We start from the raw sequence: 26,073 nt of genomic DNA on the forward strand, positions 1-26,073 counted from the left end.
AAAAATAAAAATTTCACATTTTATAATGAAATTATTATTTAATTTTATTATTGTATATATAGTAGTATTATTTAATTTTAGAACAATTTAACAAATATGAGAAGAACTCTGAGTACAAGGAGTATTATGTTGTCCAAACATGATAAAATATCTACTACTAATATTGAACTAATATTAAAAATTAGTGAAATAGTAAATAAGTTTGATAAAAATGCTATTAAAAGTATAGTTTACCAGTTTTTTCAACGTGGTAAACTCCTTACAATTAAAAAAGTTTTAGAACAAAACAATGGAAATAGTATCTAACTAAAAGAAATTCATTCCATAAATTGTTAAAAGACACTAATTTTAAATTAAAACAACAAGGATGTATTCATTTTCTTAATAATAATGATGAAACTGTTATACGCTGAAAAGATTACCTACAAAAAATGATGGGATTTGGGGAGATTATTTGTCATTGAGAATAGAATCTACCTCAGAAACTATAGCCAATTGTCATCCAAGAATATCAACCAGTAAAACCTACAGTGGCAGGCAAGAGAAAACACTTAATTATTACCCATATTGATAGTAACAGAGGATTTCTAAATAATGGTTTATTTGCATTAAGTCTAAAAAAAAACCATTAATTACCAAGAAGAGTTAAATTCAGCATTATTTGAACAATGGTTTAATAAAATATTAGAGAAAGTTGAAGAGAATTCAGTTATTGTTATGAATAATGCTTTATGCCTTTCCCGAAAAATTAATAAAATACTCAACAGTAGTTGTAAAAAAAATAATATTAAGGATTGGTCATATTCCAAGAGTGTTAAATATAGTGAGCATAGAGTGAAAATTGACTTGTCAAGTATAGTTAAATATCAAGGTGCAAAAATTTCATATGCCACTGATGAGATAGCAAAGATTACTAAAAATTTTAATTTTACGTTAAAATGACAGTGAACAAATTATTGGACACAAAAAATAAATTCTCAAGTCTTAATTTATAAAAAAAACTGAGAATCTATAACCTCCAAGTAGGGTTACATGAACGTGTTTACATTCATTCCAGTTCTCGTTGTATAGGATGTAATAGGTTATTCAATAAGTTTTATCGAACGACAAAACTTATTGAACAACCTAGCATGTATCTACATACGTAGCTTGGAGAATTTATGATCATATAAAACGAATAGATTGGAAAGTAGTTTCTGCACTATACCAAACTGACAACATATCCAATTAAGACCTCAATTTTTACATATCAAATTACAAATACATTATGCATGAAGGAAGTACGCTCTTTTATCATGCTTAAAGGTTACATGATAAATCAAATTCATATTAAGATATTTTCATTTTTAAAAAAAATTAGTTTGTGCTCTATAACAAAATTGAAAGAAACTCAAATGTTTTCTAGGTTTCTTTGTATGAGCTTCAAAAAGCTTACCATTATCACCATCATGAGTCATTTCACGCGAAGTGGAATATTTTTTGGAATACCATCTCGGAGATTGTAGAAACTTGGATTTGTTGTATGTAGTCTTCAGCAAGATTGGAGCTAATTCTTTTTTAATAAATTGTAACTCTTAAACTAGCAAATGGATGAGAATGAGCTTCAAGGTGTGGTCAATAAAGATACAGAAGTATCAAATAACAATTATTCCAATTAAAAAAAAAAACACGATTTCTTAATAATGAATGGTAACTAAAAAATTCGAGAAAAGAAATTAGAATATAATTTTCTTGTTCCTCTTTATGAGAGGTATTAAAAAATACAGAGACTTTCAAATTGACTGTATACTATAAAATTAATTTAAGTTGATACCACATCAAGAGCATTTTCATATAGTCAAATTTAAAGTCTTCGTATGTTTTGAAGATTTCTCTATAAAAAGAACATAAAAGAATATATTCTTATTTTTTTTTTTTTTTTTTGAATTTTTTAAGTGTTACCCGATATTAAAAAATCACGTTTATTTAGAACAGCATAAAATATGTCTCAAAAATTTTTGTTATCAAAATTAATTTTTCTTTGGTATTTTTGTCTCTTACTACCTCTATCCAGAAGTTCATTGCCATTCGTTTGCTAGTTAAAAACTTACAATTTATATTAAAGAAGTTATCATTGTACTTCAAACAGCTGCAAAATCGACAGCTTTTCAAATTTTGAAAAATCTTTTAAAATACGTTTAAATTTCATTAAAGACTACATTATATCTATGTTTTTCTAAACTTTAAGATGATACTTCAAAAAGTCAGCTACAATGTGTAAAAGACCCTTACAAATGTTTAGGTGCACTTTGACTTTTGATGCATAAAATGCGATTGAATATACAAACTGATTAGTGATGACACCAGTGCGTTTTTGGCAGTATAGGCAAGTATTTTGAAACCAGTGCAAAGAACTACAATATTGTAAATAAATAAATAAATAAATAAATAAATAAGTAAATACATAAAACGAGTTTTGTTCCGTGAGCTACTCATTAATACAATTAATGGATATGCAAGTACGTTTTCATAATTTTTATCATGAGCACTTTCGTTATCAAGGTTTCTAGCGGACTTCCTTGCGATTTTTTATTGGACATGTCATAAATTTAATCATAGTTTTCAGATTCCTGTTGCACCAGCTTGAACCGACGTGGGCTTTTGACGAACATCGATCCATGGCCTTCGAGGGAGAGGCGTCCTTTTCGTTGAAGGTATCTAGTTATATAACGAGAGATCAACTGTTGCGGTCTCATTTGCCATTCATCCAGAACTTCTTTCGGTGCCAGCACCTACGATACATAATAACAGATTTAAAATAAATTATGCAAGTTAGATGCCATTTTAATGTCAATGCAGTTACCAAATATACATTAAACAAGACACATCATGAACATAGTATCTCTGACACCCTTTTTACATAATATAAATAATATTGGTGTATATAATATAAGTAATTTTTGAAGATTGAAGGAAGGAAAGTAAAGGAAAGATTCCTAACTTTTTCTGCATATGCACAACAATCTTGAAGGCCAGTTAATATCTAAGTTTCTTTTGAATTACCTCTGGTTATACCAAATATGCCACAGAATCAATTGATTTATAACTGTATCGGCAGTAAACTGATTTTTAAACTCAATGGTCTTCTTAATTATATTGCTCCTCAACCAATACATACATAATAATAGAGTGATTCTAGAAATTGAAATGAGCTGTAGCTTCTGTTTAAGTAAAGACAGAAAATCTTTATAGAGAAAACTGTTTAATGAATCAATGAGAATTATTTTTGAAGTGCAACTACAATTTTTTTTATTTAGCACTAAGCATTAAAAAAATTCAGGTTTTATATCAAAATAAGAGAATAATAAGAGAATTGTCCAATGGATATTCCAGACCAAAATTCGTGTTGCCTATATTGTTATAGACCGATTACACTGTCCGACAAACTGAAACGTTTTTCCTGCCTTTTAATAGCCAGTAGGTAATCCTTAAAAAAAATTCAGGTTTTATATCAAAATAAGAGAATAATAAGAGAATTGTCCAATGGATATTCCAGACCAAAATTCGTGTTGCCTATGTTGTTATAGACCGATTACACTGTCCGACAAACTGAAACGTTTTTCCTGCCTTTTAATAGCCAGTAGGTAATCCTTGTAGAAATACACTCCCTAAATAAGAATCCGAAAGCCGAATTGATGTACCATTCCTAATTTTCGAAAAACACGAGTTTTTGTAAAAACCCAGGATTTTCGACAAAAATGAGTCATCTTTTTCTCTGATCTATAATATTTTTCTTCAAATACATTTCAAGTATTTCTAGTGCGGTTTTTTGTACTCGACTATATTATTGCTTTTAAGCGCTTTAATATATATATATATAAAATAAATTTCATCTATTATGAATGTAAGAAGACGAACATTTACGCAAACAAGAATAAACTTATAAATTTGTACTTATAATTCTAAGTGCATAAATTTGTTCGTTTATAGAGTAATTACCTGATCGCCTTTAAGTCGGTCTATCAATGTTACACAGACAACAGCGGATTGAATGCCAGCATGATGCGTGAGAGCTGCAAACGAGAGACTTTCCATCTCTATATTTATTACACCGGCCTCTTGTAGCTTGTTTAAGTATTCCATTTTGTCGTTTTCAGAGAATTCGCAAAATGCGCCGTCCAGCCGACCTTGTCCTTCATAGAAGTCGTAAGTACACATTGTTTTACCGATTACAGTATCATAAGGATCGTCACGATGCGTCAGAGCCTTTAGATTACGAGCCAATTGTCGATCAAGTTTGGCAGGCCTTCTTAGCAGTTTACCGAGCACAGGCTGAAAAATAATTTATTTATTAGAAACCTTCTTACTTAAAACGTTAGTAAACTTTATAATACAGTGGGACCCTTGTAATTCAAGTATACTAATATTCAAAGTATTATTTGCACATTCATTTATTATGAATATTCAATTATTAAGTTACACTACTCGATAAATTGAAACCCTTTTCTACCTCTCAATAATTACCAGATGATTCTTGTAGAGCCTTGCTCTCCAAACAAGAATCCGAAAGCCAAATTGCTGTAATCTTTATACTTTAACAGCCTCCTTTTTGACGATGGATTTTGTCTCTTGGGCACCGACCAAAGTAAAAGCAACTTTTAACAAAGTTATGGAACGTTGAATTTTAACATGTTTTCAGCAATACTCAAGTGATTTTAATTCGATGACCAGGGATCGTAAAACCCCTGAATACCCATCAAAATGCTACAAAAGTTTCATTTAAGTTCTAAATTGTTACCAATTTATTTATAAGTTCGCTAAATTATTGCTAATTTGCTTTGATGTCAACACTACACATTTCACCACAACTTCTATATTTCGTAACGTACAATATTTAGTTATCATGTAGGGTAAATGTGCTTGTAGTCGGCCCTTAACCAGTAATCAACCTCTTCCAAAATAAATGTTTGATAATTACGAAGTAATAATAAAATCGCATAAAATAAAATGTGCTAGTGGTTAATCTATACCTCCACTTTCAATATATACAGTTCCATGTCCATAATGATGTAACTGTGAAATATAAAAATTCTTGTTCTGACATGAAAAAGTCCGAACTTAGAACTTGAACTTAGGCTGACTACTGGCGAAAATAACATTTTTGCATACTCTCGTACATTGCGACTGTAATTAGTTGTAAATAATATTTAATATATTATTAAAGAAACTACAAGATATTTTTAAAATGCATATATTAAAGAATACCACGACACATAAAATGTTTAGAAAGTACTTTATTAACAATAATTACGCATAGGTTGAATTTTTATGATGGCTTAAATGGTCGACTACTAGCACATTTACACTATTAGAAAGAAAAAAATTCATTTTCTTATAAACGTTCTACGCTCTTTTCTAAAATTATTTTCCAGTTTACAATCTGAAACTTTGTTATCGAAATGGAAACGGTTAAACTTTTTACGCTCGTGACTCTCATAGATACGGTTCTTGTGAGGAAGTGCACGTGTGATCGGCTGATTGGGATATAAGTAAAAAATAAAGAACTTTTGTATTTCATTGTAAAGGAAATTAAGTTGATGATAAACATTTTTAAAATTTACAACATTTCTAAATTAATTAACAAGAGGTTTGATAACTCTTGACTTTATAATATGAAGTAAGCGACGAGGCATACTATTTATTAATTTTTTCAGAGTATCTGCTGTAATTTCATTCCATTTGCCTTTTTAAGCCAGCAATGAAGTCCGATTTTGTATATCTTTGATTTTTTTGAATTTGTCGCTTTAATTTAACCTATAGATGCTCTATGGGATTTAAGCCTGGGCTCTGCGTTGTCAAGGACGTACGGAAATGGCAACTTAAAATTTTTCTTTATCCGCCAATGTTGCCCTTCCTTACTGCACTATAAGAGTAACTATTGGGTTGTTCGGAAAGTCATTTCGTTTTCCAAAATGGAGAATATATAATCTAATAAAATGTTTATACACTCTGAAAAAATTGTGTTTCATTATCACCAAAAAAAAAAAAGACAAACGAAATGACTTTCCGAACAACCTAATATATTAACATTTTTAAGCTTACAACACAGTTTAGGACATTCTTGACCCATTGGTTAAGAATCTAGTTTTCCCTTTTGTAAAAAAGTAACTTGTAATAGTGATCTGGCCAATCTGATGTTCTCCCAACTCTTAGTTGATCTAGAGCAAGTGGATTGCAGTGGATCTTTCATGATACTCTGTTAGTTAAGCCTACTATATGCCTTTACCTTGTCTTACGAAACGTTCTTAAGGATTTTCTTACATTTAAGTTTAAAGTATCAAATTTTCTTTAAGTAAACTTTACTTTCGAAAATACTTTTCATTACAAGTTCATATACGATAATTTGCACTCGCAGAAATGCATACAAGATAGTAAATGTAATTTTCTTAAGAATAATATTTTAAGAGTTACAATAGCCATGTTTCATTTGATATTTTCAAAATTATGGAACTTGTAAAACATTTATCGAATACGTTTTCCTACTTCTTGCGAGTTGAGTGGTAGCAAGAATTTCTTACCAATTCGAAGTAAGGTTTCAGCATTCCATCAACTGCTTCTTCGGAAATTACAACGGTACCGCCTTCAAGACCGATTCCACCGCAAGTGCCGATCCTAAAGAATACCGGATCCTTCACTTTTGCATGGTACATCAGCTTGATAATCTCATGGAGGAGAATTCCAACCGATGGGATGCCCATTCCATGCTGAACAAAAAACTTGATTTATCGGTGCATTCTTAAAAGATCACGTGTGTTAATGTATTCGACGATTCGTAAATAAATTTCTTAAAGTTAATTCACTGAGCTTTGCTGCCTAGTTGTCGCGAAATAAAGTTTCGCTATTCCGTTGTGCACAATTTGCACGAGGACGAATCCTCAATGACATCGTTAACGTATTTTATGTTTTCGCACTATTAAACGTGTTATTATGTTACATGGATGATCTGCACAAAGTGGTGCGGAAAATATAGTTTAATCAACAAGTCGAGTAACTGGTGCGTAGAGAAACGTGCAAAGGTTGGAAGTGTACAATTACATACTATATCGTTGAATGTCGTTCTTTTTTTTCTTTTAACTGAAATCTAGATCGATTTGATGTTAAGATACAATATTTTCTAATATTCTGACCAATATTACAGTTCAGGAGGAGAATGTTTATGGAAATCGTGGTACAAAATCCTAAATATATTTACAACAAAAAAACCATTAAACTTTACTGCGAAATTAATTCGTATCAGGTTTTATCACTTCTCGTGAAAGAATACTTAATTTTGATCAATGTAAAGATTAATCAATTTAAAATGGTTTGCTTTAAATTGTAAATGCGATGGAAAAAGCGATTGGAAAAACTACATGTTTTTTTTAGAAAATAAAGTTTTAAATGTTTCAACATTACTATACGGAGTGCTTTACTTAACTTAGGTACCACGTATGTATATTTCTGTTGCTTTTGATTGTACGAAATAATGTATGAAAAAACAGTTGCATCGTTTGTGAGAGCAAATACGATCGAAGACATTTTTCCTCGGAGATCATTTTATAAAGAATTTTGTCGGTGAACTTTTAAACGGAATCGTACGTATTTTTTCCCGTAATGTCATACACAGCATCGAAACAAATTTAAGGATTTATGACAGCACGATCAAATGACACTTGAGCATAGAAATTCTGTAAATTTTTGAAAATAGCATGCTAGCTACTAATGGAATAACTACAATAAGTAACATTAATAAAAAAAATTTAGCTCTGCAAACGCTTTGAATAATGTACACCGTTAATATATTTTTATGGAAGAGAGATTAATGAGTACTTGGCGTGACTTATAGTATTTAGGTCAATATTAGCATTCACCGCTAAATTATAACGTACTTATGGATTTTTTGTACTTAAAGTCATTTGAAGCATCTTGCCATAAATTATTGAACCTGTCTCAATAACGATTATTTTTTCGTATTACCAAAAGCAACAGAAATATTTAAAGTATTTAAGTTAAATTGAACACTCTATATAATTTGTTTAAATTATCTGCAAAAAGAAGTATGCAGTATGAATGTTTTCATTGATCCAATTTCAATGAATTAATTCCTTAATAACCGGTACGAATCACAATATTATTCTAGTTGTTTAAAAAATACGGGCTATTTCTAATGCCTTCGTATTCAAAAAATTTAAACGAATCGTTTTTAGTTTGTACGATATTTGAAAATAGTTAAATTTATTGACTACACAATGTATAAAATTCAATAATATGACAAGGTTAAACCGTTATAAATAGCAAAACAGTGTATTTAACGAAAGTATAGATATAATATTATCGTCTGACCTTAATTCTGAACGTATTTGGTGCAGATCATTAACGGTAAATATTGGAGGAAAAAAAATACACACACAGCGTTGTTATATGTTGTTATACGACGTGTAATAATTGTTCAATCAATCTTGTTCAATTGCCTTGTTCTGAATTGCGTCTTTATTGTCAAAGATTTTTGCCTCTTCGGTAACACATATTCTTACGATTTCTCCATCACAGAAATCTTTTTCTGCACGTGTTAGTTACAATGCAAACCCATAGGAAGCAGGGAAACATTTTTGTCGAATTGTAAAAGAATTCTTAGTTTATCTATTGGGATTTTAATTTCTTTTTATTATTTCTATTCGTTCTTCAGTTGAACACGATGAGTTTTAGTCCGCAAATCAAACATTGCGGTTATCCACCGCAAATAAATACAAAAAATTTCATTTACCAATCGTTATGAAACGGATGATTTTTAAAACCAATTTTTCGCTTTACCATTCTTCTATTTCTATTGTGTCGCATTCGGTATTCTGCAATAGAATGAAAATGAGGCGATAATAGAATGTTCTCAGTCTTTCATCTCTGTATAGTAGCCGTAAAGTAAAACATTTATAGATTCACATATTAAATAAAACTTCGTTTCTTCAATTTTTCTTTTCATAAAGAAGTATATACAGATCAGAATTATATCAGGTAATTAACATTTGAAGCTAAACTTGTGTACCAAATATAGTTCAGGAAGAAAGAATTTTAGTAGGAAGCAATTAAAAGCTGGCCTGAATCATACATTTTAGTCAGCCTTCGTAGCGTCTGCAATTAAGCAAAAATTATTTAACGCTGTTCACATCGCTATACAACGTATGCTAAATTTCAATGAATCCCCACTGGTCTCTTACTACTTGATGTCTTAAGCTGAACATAATCCGATCCTATGAACAAAGACAATGAATAGATATAGTAAGAGTACGTGAGAAAAAAATAGTGGTTCGAGTAGTGAGGATCAAACTTGAGCCATTCAATTTTTAATTTCCAGGTTTCACTTTTCTTTATAATAATGGCGAGTTTTATAATAATAATAATGGCTATCTGACCAACAGATTGACGAGGTCCTTTCGATCAAAATAAGTCCAAACACAAGATAAATTGGAGAAATTTTGCTACCATTCTATTATTTTCGCTATCTGGGGTATTTAAATTCATTACGATTAAAATTTATCCGATTTGCGCCATGTTTAGACTCATTTTAATTAGGAGAATCTCACAAATCCGCTGATACAATTATTCCGACAGTCAAGTGAAAAAAATTAAAAATTTTAATTTTTGTAATTGGTTAATTCGTCATAGGGCGTGTAGCGTTCCTTTGAAATGTTTGACTATGTTTATTCGCTATGTTTTTTCTCTTTCCTTGTCAAGGGCGGCGAAATTCGAGCTCGGGACAGTCCCTGGAATAAAATCGCTACCTATTTCGCGATAATTTCAACGTCAACGTCCGATTGATTTAAATTTAACTGTACAACATCCTCCTTAATCTGTCATTGATCCTTATTTCTCCTTATAATACATCGTAACACTTAGATTCATTTATTATGCGTTTTCAAAATGGAAACATATAATTGCTCAAATGAATTTTTTTTTGTTTTGTAAAAAAGAATGTCATCTTTGAATTTTTTATTAGAATTATTCACAGAAGACTCGCTCAAATCGCAAGAAACACAGTCTGAATAACGTTGCTACAATGTACCTACTTGAACGGCAACATTTTTTTTCGAAGATGGTATACTTACACTAATGGAGAGTACCGGTCCGACCTTATACATAGAATACCGGTACGAGTACTGGCTAATGTCAAGAAGCGTCGTTCCGGCCGGGAGCTTGTGACCTATTTCCTTCATTATGTAATTAGCGAACTGTTCCATGCGTTTTGGTGTTCCACCCATGCACACGAACTGTAAAAAAAGAATATATAAATATCCGTGGCACGGAACATAGATGCCGTTTTCTCAAACATGATTTACTTTGTTTAATCATTCCTTCGTTTACGTTAAACACGAAGTGACAATATTTTGCCATTTTCTGTGCTTTGTATTTAATAATGACATTATGTTTCATTTAAACGATACGATTATTGCAACGAATTATTAACCATTTATTCACCGAGGACGAAATAATTCATCATGAAAGTTTAATAGTCCCACTGCTACGTTAGAATCCTGAAATTGTTTAATTTTCTTGGAATTATTACTTGGCGGACACGAGAATTCCAGCTTACACGTACTGCAGCACCGGAGAATATCACTCGTGGCTTTGGTATTAATAATTTAATATACAAAAAATTAATAATAATACTTGTTAGAATTCTTTCTATTTAAAAGAGGGCACGTTTCGATTTGTAGATATTGGGGTAAAGTGCCGTGCGCTTTTCACATTTCTCTTACCAGAAATGCACGTGATAAATACGCGACTGCAAATCGTTAACCATTGTTCAGCGTCCACCCATGATGAGGCTGCATGGCTTATACCAATGACGTATTCAGCCCTTGACCCAGCTATATGTAAATCTTTAGAAAGCGAAATAGCATCAAATTACCTGTCTTCGAAACAATTTCCAAATATGTTGACGTCAACATATAATGTAATGTCTTTGCTTCATTCGTAACTTTATTATTGAATTTAATCGTGAAGTTTGAAAATACCATAGAGAAGGAAATAACGGAACAACGAATCACATTTCATTCCTTTGAATAAATTCTGCGTACTGATCGCTTCGTATCGATATTCTGCGTTTTATAACTTAAGACATTGTCAATAATTTACGACAACAATTCACAACCCATCGCTTAACGACCGAGAAGATCTATCCCTTTGCTTCTTCTTGGGTTATGCGTTTACAAATAAGGGATGTATTTCGAAACTATAAGTAGAAAATTCATCTTATCACTAAAAGCAACAAAAAGATCCCAATGAGCGCAGATTCGTAAAATTAATAGTAAGTTAGTAATACTATGTGTATTTAGCGGACGCTTCCTTAGAGATAATCGTGGACGTTCGAAGATTCCAAGAGAGATCTGTTATTGTTAAAAGCTATCGGGTATTGATGCAAATGATCGAAATTGGATAAAATATTTTCCGATTTGCAGCAATTTAAAAAAAATTTTCAAAATTAGTTTCGATATACGTAATCTATATTATGTGACAGGTTATATGATTCGCTTATGAAAGAACCATACTGTAGTATCGGATTTTCGGCGTCCGCTTAGGCCTGCTTCGAGCGTAGGCCTAAACAAGATAACGTGCGCGGTTGGACTTGAGTTAAAGTAAACATTTGGCGCCGATCGGCCCGCTAGCTTTCCTGGAAGGCACGAGTATCCTTTACAGGGGGTCTTGTGCGACGACCGAGCGTGAGAATGCACGGGGATGAAAGGAAATACATGTGGTTCGGAGAAAGTGAAGAGTGTTTGGAAAAGACGAACGATTAGGATGGCCGAACGTGACCGAATGTCTGAAGTGAGAGAGACTAAAGATTGGAATGAAAGAGAATGAATGGGAATGACTATATAGAGCGCGAGAAGAACGCAGTAGGAGATAGTATGACAAAGTATGACGACGGGAGTATGTCCGAGGAGTGTGTCGCGGACAGTATGACTAAAAAGACGATAAGACGAGACAATTAAAAGACGTACCAAGCGAAACTAACCACTGACACTACATCTAACACTATTATCATTGTAATATATAATATCATTAAATATACTTTAATATACCGCACGTTTGCAACAGTTATTTGGGGGCTCGTACGGGGATCAATCACTCAAAGACCTCTTCTCCAGAGATCCAAGTGATAGGAGGAGAGAAAAGAACAACAATACTGTCAATAGTTTTATAATAGATAATATGAAATGCGTCATTTATTCAAGGATTTAATTATTATTTAGTAAATATATTTAATCATATTTTCATATTTAATTTGGACATATATTATTCTACTGAACCATACCGAGGTAACTGAGAAGGAGCAGCCGAAACATTTTGACTTTAATAGTCCAAATCTATTTAATATGTGTACCAGCGTCTAATAAAGAATGTTTGTGTAACGTGGGCTCCCGATTTGGTTCATATTTTGCTCACTGTTAGCGAATATAATGAATAATAACACAGTAAACGCATATATCGCATTATTTCATGTTTTCCGAAAAAATTATATTTTTCGCGTAAACGATATCCAAAAGTGTACGAGAAGAACAACTACATAAGAAGTTGGCGCAGTTTATATTTTGAACACGTAAGTGACACTTGTAATTTCTCGTGTAGTAAAAAGTATACGTAAAAATGTGTAATTGTTATTAATTTGTCATGTTTGAGTCATAAAAAATTATGAAGAAGTTTTTCATTTGTACGTTTTAAATTTTCATCGTTTACTTTCGAAATAAAAGTCTCTTCTATTTATACAACACAATTAAACGTGGCTCGAAATCGGTAAAATCTGATTTTTTTTATATTTATCGTTCAATCAATAAATGAATCTAATGTAAACTATACTATATTGTATTTGATCTCATTTTAATCAGAAAGATTTGAAAAATAAAACAATAATATTTTCATTAACAAAAGCCGATGATAAAAAAAGTACATATTTGTAGTCAACTAACGAGCATTGTGAAGTGTCATATTAATCGCTTAACCAGTTACAAGGAAGAGGGAAGAGAGGGGGGGGGGGACAATTTTTCACATTCATGGTGGACTTTCATTTTATATTGAGAAATAAAAAAAGCAACCTTGAAACTTGTATCTATATTCTATATGTAATGTTAGTTTAGATTTACATGGAACTTTTACTAAACCAATGTACCGTGTAAACCTAACGATAGACGTATGTTTATAAATAATAAAAATTATGTAGCAGTAATATAATATTATTTATTTTCATATAACATCAAGGGGAGCAACCCCTTATTTACCTATATTTTTTACTACATATCATTATAGCTGGCAACGAGAAATTTTTTAAACATTAGAACTCGAAGTTGACACACTATTGGCATTAGTGATCCTCGATATGACACCTTTCCTAGTAAATATTCAAATTCTCGTTTGTTTGCTTCGATGCACACGTTCACTCGCCTTCGAAAAAAGTTCTCTGCTCTCTCTACTACTTCCGCCGATATAGTTTGTCATGTTATTGGGTTGTTCGGAAAGTTACTTCGTTTTCCAAAATGGAGAATATATAATTTAATAAAATGTTTATACACTCTAAAAAAATCGTGTTTCATTACTATCAAAAAAAAAAAAAACGAAATGACTTTCTGAACAATCCAATACAATAGATGCTTCATAAATCCGAGTGTCGTTAGCACAACTTGGAAGCCCCATGTAAGAAAATCTAAACGGAATAACTCTGGCGAACCTGGTGGAAATCCTAGAGTTCCACCCTTACAAATTCAGTCATTTCGAAATAGTTTCTGTAGTATTCAAGAAACAATGTGGACACAATATGCAGAAGCTCCATTTTGTGGAAACTATAAGCTTTGTATCATGTGTAGATCAACGTCGGTTAGAGAAAATAGCAATTAATTTTTAAGAAACTCATGGTAACGTTGTGCTGCCAAATAACCATTAAAAATGTATGGTCCAATCATGTATGCACTCACTAATCAACATTATAAATTAAACGACTATTGATCTCGATAAGAAATTGTCTTATGCCAATGAAAATCCCGATCTGACCGATAATGAGAGTTATGACGATTCGGATTATCTCGATTATTAAAATTAGTTGTCGTGTGGGTCATTTTTCGACAAAACTACAAAGCAAAACTTTCACTGACAACCATTGTCGTTTAACGTTTGATGCATTACAATGTGGAACGAATGAAATTTGTGTTTTAGATATCATGAGATTGTCGAGCATGACACATTATGACGATTTTTCAATCTGTGTAAGGTTTACCTAAGAATTTAATGCAAGATCGACTCAGGTTGATCTAAAATCACGTTGATCAAAATCAAAACTGTCAGTTCACTTAAGAGCCAGGTAGGTAGGCGAGCAATTATAAAACAATATAGTTTAGGTACATCTCAGAATGTTAATACTGTGGAGGAATGTTAGGCATTCAGGCAGGTTAACAACAATACACCCCTTTGATGATAATAATAATGTAACATATATTTCAGCACGAAACTCTCACTCTATGATCCACACGTCTCGATTCTCTGACCACGATCCATCAACACGTAACAAAGCCCTTTCTTTTTTGACTGCGACGTTCGTCGTCCTCCAGCCTGAAAACTCTAAACCCGTTTCCAATGATCCGTGTACACTCTCGAAACCGATATCCTACTGTAAATTATAAACATTCACTCGATGACGTTCGTTCTGTCCCAAACATTTTTCATTCACACCCAGTCGTACCAATATTTATCTCACACCTACAATACCCCTCACCGGAAGTGTTGATGCGATTCAATCCCCGGTGGCCCTCCCGTTAACGTGCGTGGGATGGTCACCGTGGTGGGTTTAAATGGGTAGGTCCCGCTTGCGGGGAATTCTACACTTCCCCCGACTACACCCCAGGGGGTTGGGGGAGTCTTTCGAAGATTTCCCCCACGTAAAAAAAGAAAAAGTACCTACAATACCGAAATAAAATTCATTGCATCTTTCGTTGTATCTTTATTAAAGTATTGTCTGTGGTTAGAAATAAAAGATTACGTTTGGACTGGTATTCATTTGAAAGACCTCATTTGTAAATAAATGAAATTGAACCTCGTTCACGATAAGAATCGCCCATTTTAAATAAACGTATACGTATGGAGAAGATTGAAAAAGATATGTGTTGCGGCACGCAAAAATCCACGCGCACACCTATTAATTCAAAATTTCAAATGCATTTTTCTCGAACAAATATGGTTTTTGAGTCGATTGACACACTCTTGCTAAAATTAATAGGCATATTGTTGAAACTTAGTCTACAGATTAAATAAATATTCTTTTATGACAGGTAGTTTGAACAATATTCTTAAATTAAGCTGTTTAAGGAAACATTAAACGGACATTTTTACGAAAAAAAATCAATATATCGCCTTCAAAATGCCGCCACTTTGTTAATTTCTTTACATTTTTCATTCGATACACTGGGAGTACTAAAATTGTAACAACTGAAAGACACGTTTTTGTTACAATGGTTGTACAATCAGTCTAGATCTTTAAAAATATTGCGCATTTTTGGGTAAACAAATTTATATAACTGGTAATATATACAAGGTAATATATACAAACTGTGTACGCAAAAAATATTGGTGAAAAAAGGTTCGTAACAAAGAACCATGTGAGAAAGATCAAGGCATGTAAAAGATATACTACTTTACCTTGACGTCACCGAACATCTCCACAAGATCATGGGAGCCACTGCCTAGAGCGAGATGATACAGTATATCTTGATCCATGAGTTCAATGTTTGGATTTCGCAGACGCACAGATCCATCTCTGTATCTAGAAAAATAATAAATGCAATCAAGAAGTAATTATTAATAGAAGGAATTTTACATTTTACTTCTTGTACGAGGAAATTGATCATTTGAGTAATTCTCGTCTATGCTTAATGTTGTTTCGATTTGTAAAATAAATTACTCGACAAATTGGATCAAATAGAACTAGCCAAAGAGAAAGGAACAACTTTCATTTTTCGCAGTATTGTGCACGGTATGTACAGTTCCCGTAGCATAAAATTCGTGCGATCTCAAAGGTTAAGTTAAAATATACTTTTATATTATCAGTAGGTGATCTGGTTGTCACAGTCGGTGGTAAATATTTTTGTTTAAACCAGTCTTAACTTTTCGTAGCGCTGTGTATCGTTGCGTTGTCTTGCCGGAAAATAACGTTTTCTTTATGATTTTCTTCAATAAAATAAATTCAAATGTCTTCTTTCTCTGGAGACTCATCTTGGGCCTAATATATTTGTATTACTGTGTCTAAGTGACACAGTTTTCATTACAAGTACTGCATTCTTGAAACGGTATCGAAATAAAATATAAAATCGAAAAATTTGAACATAAATTTTAAATACGTTTAGGACAAACTACGGCCTCCAAAGAATTAATAATAATAATTACGTGGCATAAAATATTGTTTTTATTTTTCGTATAACTTGGGTTAAAATGATTTTCGTAAATATATGATTGTTCACTTATTATGTATCTTAAAAGTTCAGACTTTAAGAAAGGGTGATTTTTGTTGGTCCTATTTGTTTATTATAGCATCCTGGCGTGCAACATCCTCTACCCATTCTTAAGTATAATTTTTTATTATTCAAAATCAACTACAACGCAAAAATCATTCACTGAACGTGCGATGGCACAAAATAATTCCAAAGTGTCCGCAATGACAAAGCGTCGACGTTACAAGCGACGTCTACACATACAATGATACAACTTCCACCGATGATGACACCGAGACCACTTCACCACCTAGCGGAATACCTCTCACCCTAGCTTTTAAAATCACAAAAATCGGGGTGGAGTCGGGATGAAATCCGTCCACCTTTCCTTTTTACACCGTGGCATTGTGAAACTGACAAAACTATACTCGATTCAACGAGACGAATTTTTAAAGAAAGACAAATGTTTATGTGGAAATCATGCGATAGGAGAAGATAGACTGTGAATTTAATATTGTCTCGCCTATGCATCGATCACGTGCATTTATTTACATCCACTGACTCGTTTTGTTGCATCGAGTACAAAAATTTCACCATTTCGTGTGTACATCGAATGATTGGACGGTAACCTGTTATCGTTAACTAATGTTAATATTGTGGAATAATTGATTAATCATAAATAATTAATACTCGGACAATAGCTAGATAACAGTAAATAACGTGACTATGATGCAACTCTATGCAACGCTTCACAACTCTCGGCTCGAAACTGCTTTTCCCTCTGAAAATGGAAAGGCTCTTACTCGCTTTCCCTCGTTCCTACCGCACACTTTTTTGCACCTTCACTCGTTGCTCATCAAATTTTGCCAACGCATTGACGCACAGTGAAATACTTGCCCGGAAAAGCCAGACAAATGACGATTTTGATTATTTTACGTGAACTATAAAATGTACATGTTTCTCAAAAATATTTCGTTAAAGATAAATAAGAATTTAACGATTTTTATAATAATTATACAAATTTGATAATGATTTTGTTATACTTCCCGATGCCGAATTTTGTCTCACTAGATTTGGTAAAGCTTTACGATTACAATTAAAAAACAAATTGATCCCGAATTTTCCCGATTTTACGTTTTGTAATTAATTCAATGATTATCGAGAGTCGCATTTCTACTGTTATCTCCGACAGAATTCTTTGAACAAATTGTCTAAATTATAAACACAAGTGCACTTGCACAGCCTTATCGATAGGTTACGTTGTTCCCAGAGTTGTCGCGGTGAATATCTGGAATACGTTAAAAAAGACCTTAGTTCCTTTGCTTTCTTCTATACTTTCACTTTTCGGTCATTTTGCTATTTTACGTTTCCTGACTTATTTCCCAGACCTCGTTCCACCTCGTTACCTCTCTTGGGTCTTGGATCCAAACATGCGACGACCAAACCTACACGAGAGCAAACGAGTAACATTTTCCAAACTTTTCTACCCTGTCGCTTTCTCAGCTTCCCGGTGATTGTCTATTCTTTTCTATCGTACATCTGTCCTCGTCTTTTCTCATTAATTTTAAGAATGCGTGTTCGACGCCAGAAGAGATCAAAGAGATCAGAGTTCAAAGAGTCCAGTTCGAGTTCGGTCTAGTTTATCAATACCGTGATCGCGCATACAAGAATTAAGACTGGCTAGGTGTGCGATCAATAAAATCGGAGTGCTTTTAAGAAGTGCAGGTGTAGTTTTTTTTTAACGTTCTCACCTTCTACACTTCAATGTTTATATTATGCGCTCGGTCAAATCTTCGGCATTCCAACCGTATTTAATCGGAGCTGTGACTTCGCAGAATGCATAGTTTATTCAATGTTTATATTTAAGTAGTGATCGATTAAGTAATTTAATTTAACGGGAATATATTTATACTGTACAGGTATCGAAACATTGACGAGTTCTTCAATGCAAAGTGTCGCGGATCCAAGTTTAAAAGTCATGACTCGAAAATAGTTGTTTAACACAATGCAAGAATATGACGTTCGAAATATCCATAAAAAATTGGAATATTTAGAAGAGCATTTGCTACATTTGCAAAATTATACGAAACAAGAACTTCAAACGTTTAAACAAAAATTTTCGCCTGTGAAGTCGGAATTTAAATGGAGATGGTTATCTATTAATAACAAAGAAAGTCTGTTTAAAACTGTTGGAATGAATGCAACAACGATCTTAAGGGTGCCAGATGTCGATGTCAGTTTTAAGAACTGTCTCCGTATTGGCCGGTTTGGCCGTTTTCCTTTTGGTTTTTCTTTTTAGTCGAGTTCCAAGTCCAGAGTCAGAAAGACCACACGACACTGTCGTCGTTCACATCAAGACATATCACTGTATACGCGTTTCTTCGAACTTTATATTCTTATATATACAATAATTATACTACTAGATACACGCGAGATCCCTGCATATTATAATAAACTAGATATTATAATCTGAACTTTACAACAAAAACAAAGAATGAAAAATGGCTGGAAGGAACAATAGAAATTCCCGTGAAAGGTTTGCGTAGTTACAAATCAGGAAAACCATTTCTGAATTAAGTGATTGTAGCAAAAACTAAGGGAAACAGAATATCTTCGACAAGCCGTCAGCATTGTAGAATTATAACATTCAACCCAATCGAAATTGAGAGCTTCTAGTCGAGTGGATGCTGCTACATTATTAAAAGACATTACAAATTGTCCTAATTTGGCAAAACAATGCAGAAAACGTATTAAGGAAAAAAGTTTCTGTTTGTTGAGGCAAGATTGTTAATAGGTCAGTATATCAAGTAATAAGAAGCTGGGACGAAACATTTCTTTCTTGCTACAGTCTTCTTCTAAAAGCTAAAAGAGACTGTTACCCTCCACGAGAATATTTACAATAAAAAAACATCTGCAGAGGTTCAATTTCAAGACCTGTTAGATCATACGACTACTCGTTTGTCGATATAATTAAAGGAAATGTTGTATAATTTAATTGAAGATGAGACCGCTTGATATGTAATTGAACAGTACATTTGATATGTAAATGGGGATGTGATGGATGTCAATAATCGGAATATAAATAAAAATTTGTACGTAGACGTGATTCGGACATAAATATATTTCAAAGTTCTTTTGTACCATTACAATTGATATACACCAAAAATAATAAAATAATCTGGAAAAATCCCACACCATCATTATCATCATCGAGATATTGTTGACTTATCCGCGTACAATTTTTAAAGGAATCGACACGTATAATTGCTGCAGAAACAGAGTATGTTCAAAAGAAAATAGCAAATCTGGAGAAACCGAAAATCGAAGAAAATAGAAACATATCTGTAGAATACAAATTATTCTTAACCATGGTTGACGGGAAGGTGTGCAATATTACAAAAAAATGCAAAATCTACAATGAGGTATTTTATATATGTTCCTACAATATCAATAAGGAACACGATACGCGTACTATTGTATTTATTAGGTTGTCCGGAAAGTCATTTCGTTTTTTTTTTTTTTTTTTTTTTTATTGGTGAAAATGAAACATGATTTTTTTAGAGTGTATAAACATTTTATTAAATTATATATTCTCCATTTTGGAAAACGAAATGACTTTCCGAACAATCCAATAATATAAGAAATCTTTATGATAAAATATTATTTCACACTTTTCCTGTGACTTACTTCGTCGAATCGCTGTCAAACTGTGAATGCACAAACACATACTGCCATTGATCTCGCAGTTGTTTTTTTTTTTTTCTTTTACAAGAAATATTTACAAACTTGTATCGAGAAACAAATGTACATATTTGGGCAGTTCTGTTTAATTGGACATTCTTTTGGAAAAAATATTTCCAGATACTCATCGAAACGAAAAAATTTGATAAGATTAATCTTTTGATGATAAAACGTACGCGAACAAAACAACTATTATTACATTGACGTCACATTCTTTGAACGTGGAATAAAATTGTGTCCTGAATGATTTTACGAATGACTTACAATAAAACTTTCATGCAAACGGCAAAATGAGCTTTCCAATAGTAAGCATCATAAAAGGTGGATCAAAATGCGAGAGGCAACCGAGAAAAATACGATTCAACGCTTAGAATTAAAGTGGGAACAATAATAATCACTTGTTTCGTTTCCTGAAATAGATTTTGAAAATTAAACGGTTACGCGCACACTTGACTTACAAGCTAAACAGTCTGCACACTATTGCAAACATTTCTCTGTTTTACGAAAATATGTTAATTTCTAAAATATTCCGTCAGATGGTTGTTGTTTGATAACTTGTCCAAATGAAGCCTGAACCGGCAAGGGAACAAGTCGTTGAAAAATAGTTGAAAATTCACGAAATTACATAATTTTTCCTATTTGGTACCACACGTCTCAAATTGTCTTGATATGACTCTGTTGAATTTTCAATTATTCCTTGAACTGAACAAATTATTCGATAGGAATCAATTTTCACCGAATGAAAAAATCAAATACAATGAGAGGCTATTTTGGATCTCAATAAATCGAATTATAGATAGGTCATAACGATGTTTGAGTATCGGTGTATCAGAAATGACTTTTCGAACAATCGAATGATTTGCGATTTTTAAAAAGTACTCCTCGTAAATTCAGCGTAATGGATTTCGCGCCAGACCAACTTAACGGTGACCAACTAACGACATTACTGCACATCTGCACACGATACGAAAACCCACCGCTTATTTACTGTTAGGTTTAAGCTCCCTTTACACCGAATGTACTTTCACGTGTGGTTCCTAAAGTAGGTCACCTATAGCATCTATAGCGTGGTCGACTGATAGATGCTGTATGTTTTCAAAAATTATGTTATTCAAAAGATTTAATTTATTGAAAAAATATATTTAATTCGTGCACGATAATACTTGCGATAGTAATACGTGCACCCATCCGAAATTGTTCACAAAGGACAGAAGAACTGCAAAATAGAGGGCTGTTTCGTTGTAAGTTGTGTCTGTCCCCCCAAGTGGATGACTTACAACAAGACAATATTCTTCTAAAATCAAAATTATATCAACAATTTTTCTAAGCGTACAAGTATCGTAAATACGAACTACCGAAACGAAAAACGCGCGATACTGGTCATAATAAGTCTGATTCCTTCGAAACAAATTTGAAATGATTTCTACACAACGTATATGTACATATTCTATGCGTGCAAATGTGAGTAATAAATTATATACCATTGTAATAAAATTATAGACTGTAATAAATTAGAAATTAGACTGTAATACAGTAAATTATAAATTGTAATAAATTATAATGACTAAACGAAAATATATAGTTTCGTTTAAAAAGACAAAAGTGACCTTGAAATTGTAGAGAAATCAATTGTAAGATGTCTCGGAGTAAAGTAATTTCTATTTTATTTGATACATTTTTTCGAACGATAAATAGTTCGGTGGATAATTGCGTATACAGATTAAAATGGGACACCCTGAATAATTATAAGCAACGAAGATATCTCATTATCGTTTCCATTTAAATGGCCCACCCTGTAGAATAATACAGATACGTGATGAATAACGGGAACACTTTCTGAGAGTGTTCTCCGAGATACTCGTCAGAATAAACATTTTGTCATTCAATACGATCACTGCTTGCATTGTTCTGCGAAATATAATCTTGAAACAATATACCATAGACTGGTATTTTCTGTCGTTCGATTGTCAAAGACAATTTAGTAAGAATTCTTTCAACTCTCAGAGTTCTGAGAATATATATAGGACACGATCATTACTCTCTGAACCTTAATTATTCTAACGTTCTACTATCCAAAAAGAACATGTTTTTGTACAATGTTCATATTTCTATGGAAACATTTTGCATTAAGGGACAAGATGACTTCTTTCGGGAGTGCTGTAAAAGTAACAGAAACGTAAGGTATCCGTAAAGCTGAGATTACTTTCACTCCAATACTTTTATTGCGATGAATTCGAACAAAAACTTCCGCAGATGCCACACTTTCAAACACCGATCGAATTTGTAGAATCAAAAATTGGAAACCAGCTGCGTAATACACGACTCTGTGGATACATCTGAAAATTTGGAATACCTTCTAATAATATTTGATCATTTTGTTCAGAATCATGTGTAATTGGGTCACCATAATCACCAGTCTCGAAACAGTACTGAAACTCGTAGCGTCTAGACCATTATATTATATTAAACGTGAAATGTGAATAAACTTGACACAAACATGCACGATACCGTCACAAATTTTCACACATCATTTCCAACACGTTGCGAACAATGTAAATCGTTAATAGAATACATCTTCGTTGTGTGAACAGTAATTACTATTTAATCTGAATCGTTAATAACGAAATAAAAGCTGTTAACGAACGAGGCGAAAGGGCACGAAAGAAATGTACAAATGGTTAAAGTTGCGCAGTCGGTCGCTAAAGATTTCAATTGCACTCGAGAAGTAACAATAACACAAAATAAGTAAATTGCTTTTCGCGAAAAGAATCGAGTATCGTTTGTACAAAGCACATTCCATTGATCTACTTGATCTCCTGGAATTTCCATTCCTAGATAGTTTAGCCTCCCCTGCGTGTCCCTTCTTCTGCCGTGGTAAAAGGAAAAAGTATAACATAACGAAGCATACCTAACGGCACTGTCGTACAACCTGGCCTCTTCCTCGTAATCATTATGTTCGACGGAAGACTTCGGTTGATTTTTGCACGTACAAGAGGACATTTTAATGAACAAAGAATCTTTATCTTCCATGAAACGAAAGAACGTCACTGACTGGTAACGTGTTCCAACGAGAAAATAAAACTTGGAACAATCGTCGTGGTTCGTTTTATCTAACGGAGCTACCGAAATATCAGATATAAAATCGATCAATTGATCACATTTCAGCTGACGAACGTCAAAATCTCACTAAAGATTGCCCGAACGATGACGACCGATGTCGGCTACTGAATACAAACTGTAATGCATCAGCAAGAACCTTTAAATGTTCTTCGTGGATTGAGACTCGACTGTGTGTATCCCCACTATGCAGTAAGTTGATTGCTGAAACACTTGTTCGTACCATAAGTGTGTAACTTGCTGCAGGCAAAAGAGTTGAGATTAAAAGTATAATTTACATGTGTACGCACATTTTATACGTGGGCGAAAATAGTGCCTAATAGGCATTTAATACAACTGCGTTTACACCGAACAACCCTAATCATGTTTACATTAAACGTATCAAGTTTGTAAGAGTTGCGAATAGAATATAATAAAGTGGATAATACCGAATGTATGAAGTTTATAAGGGGTACGAATAGGATACAAATAACGTAGATAATCTTTATTTGTATCTTATTCGCACCTCTTGTAAACTTAATACGCTAAATCGTTCTTACGTTCAAGATCATACAGCATAATAATATTAAATTTCTTTAAACAAATGCTACACAATATTTCACTCTTCGTTTGTTTCTTTATTTCTTGGTGTCAATCGAATGTTATTGTATCGGTTGGAAGCGGTCTTCCGATTAAATAATTAGCCAAATATGAGACAAACGACACTGAAAGAACGTGAACTTATAATTCGTCGTAATAATAAATCGTATAGAAATATTGCTAAAATATTAAACCAAAGTACTTCTACTATACAATATATATTATAATAAAACGCTATAAAATAGAAAACCGTTTAAGAAATAAAATAAAAATTAAACCAAAGAAGAAATTAATCGAAGCTGGCGAGAGGTGAATATATAGAAAAATGAAAAAGAGAACGAAAATTAAATGCCTGCCTCGGCTATTGCGATTGACGTTGAACAGTATCTAAGAACATCTGTAAGTGCAGAAATTATTAGACGAATTTTAAGTACAGTATAATAAGAATTATACTGTAACATGGTTGTTACAGTACGCTAAATATTATATCAATAAAGGTTATAGTTTCTTGAAAAACGTTATCTTCACAGATAAAAGCAAAATTAATTTGTTTAGAAATTATGGTAAACGAAGAATTTGTCGAAAACCGAATCAACAGTGAAAAATGTTTAAAAAACTTGAATCCAACCATTAAACGCGGAAGAATGATAATTGGCTGCGTTTCGTCGATAGGAGTTGGAAATTTAGAATTCATTGAGGGAAATATGAACGAGTGATATTGTTTAAATATCTTGAAAACTCACTTAAAAGGTAGTGCATAAAAGTTAGAATTGTTAGATGCCTTCGTGTTTTACGGTGACAATGGTACGAAATATGCAGGAAGTTGTACAATTCTTCCAAAGATACTCACACATCAGCTCAATCGTCTGATTTAAGTGCAATTGAGCTTGTTTGACGTGAATTAAAATTACATGTGAATAAACATGAAACATCAACCAAAGATCAATTAAAAGTTTTGTTTTAGAAATGTTAATCCGATCCATGCCACGGTGATTACAACAGTTACGAATAATAATGGTTACCCTGTTAAATATTAAACTAGTTTTTCAAATTCATCCTGTATATTTTTATATACTGTAACTGTATATTTTTACGTACAATTTTTAACGTGAAAACGGTTTAATGTACGATGTAGTCATGATGTACTATTTTTTTTTCTCAACAAAGAATAATGTTTAATTATTTATTTTTTGATGGAATAATTACTAACTATTAATCTATAGAATAATGATCCGTTTTCAACAAAATTCCTTAGCCTGTTCTTGTAACGAGGCAGCCACTTCTCACGATACCGTTTGTATGATTTTCACTAAGTAAAAGTTCAATGAACAATACGAGAATATGGGCCCACCATATTCGAACCATCTAAGAAAACGGACCTACATTCGAAGATCAATGTGAGAGAACGAACCTACATTCGACGAAAAGTATGAAAGAACAGTTTAGATTTGAGAAATTTTAATTTTGTAGATACATTATACATATTAATCTTGTAAAAGCTTTATAAGGTTTCGAATCGTAGCTTCAATTCAATTCAATCAATTTCTGGAGCAATGTAAACTCAAGATTCTGTTAAACGACGGAAGTTCCGTCTTTCAATTGGTCGACGGATTTACATTGCTTGTCGTTTACGTGAACACGATGCACTAGTATTGCTAATCACTTGAAGTTCTCCAACGGATTACAATTTAGCGAGGAAATAGGCTATGCTAGTTATTCGATAAGGTGACTAAGCTTTGATGGCCTTGCTTCTGTGCATGGTTGCATTGTCTTTCCAATAGATAAAAGTAGTTTGACAAAAGTGTTTCGTAAACGATACCAGATTGTCGAAACTTAATGACTTTAGAAAATGCAAAATCCAGGGTATGCAAAAATCGCAAGGGTACCAAATCGATCGCAAGGAATGGTCTAAAAATTTTTAAACGATACCGAGGCTTATGGCAAGAAAAAGTTCTTAACTTAAGGCTTTCTCCACTTTCGCCAAAAAATAGGCGATTTGCATTATTATACCGCTTCCTGATTTTTGTGTACACCGAATTCGACCCTTTTTCAAAATCATTAAGTTTAAATTAAACTACTGCTGTTTACAAAATGTTTTCGTCGAATTACTCTTATGTATTAAGAAGACCATCAGAGCTTAATTGAATCGTCACCG

General features: G+C 32.8%; 1 protein-coding gene across 1 annotated transcript in view; it reads right to left on the minus strand.

Annotated features, from left to right (window-relative positions):
- Window positions 1–253: 253 nt before the first annotated feature.
- The window catches only part of LOC143147966 (uridine phosphorylase 1-like), a 41,981-nt gene continuing 16,161 nt past the window's right edge, over window positions 254–26,073 (minus strand). The window contains exons 2-6 of the mRNA XM_076313745.1: window positions 15,694–15,817; window positions 10,119–10,280; window positions 6,558–6,743; window positions 3,979–4,311; window positions 254–2,771 (exon numbers count right to left, since the gene is read on the minus strand). Of these exons, the coding sequence (XP_076169860.1) occupies window positions 2,589–2,771; window positions 3,979–4,311; window positions 6,558–6,743; window positions 10,119–10,280; window positions 15,694–15,817 (988 nt within the window). The 3' untranslated portion in view covers window positions 254–2,588. The remainder of the gene's footprint in view (window positions 2,772–3,978; window positions 4,312–6,557; window positions 6,744–10,118; window positions 10,281–15,693; window positions 15,818–26,073) is intronic.

This window comes from Ptiloglossa arizonensis, chromosome 6, assembly GCF_051014685.1.
Source record: "Ptiloglossa arizonensis isolate GNS036 chromosome 6, iyPtiAriz1_principal, whole genome shotgun sequence".
Classification (NCBI taxonomy): domain Eukaryota; kingdom Metazoa; phylum Arthropoda; class Insecta; order Hymenoptera; family Colletidae; genus Ptiloglossa; species Ptiloglossa arizonensis.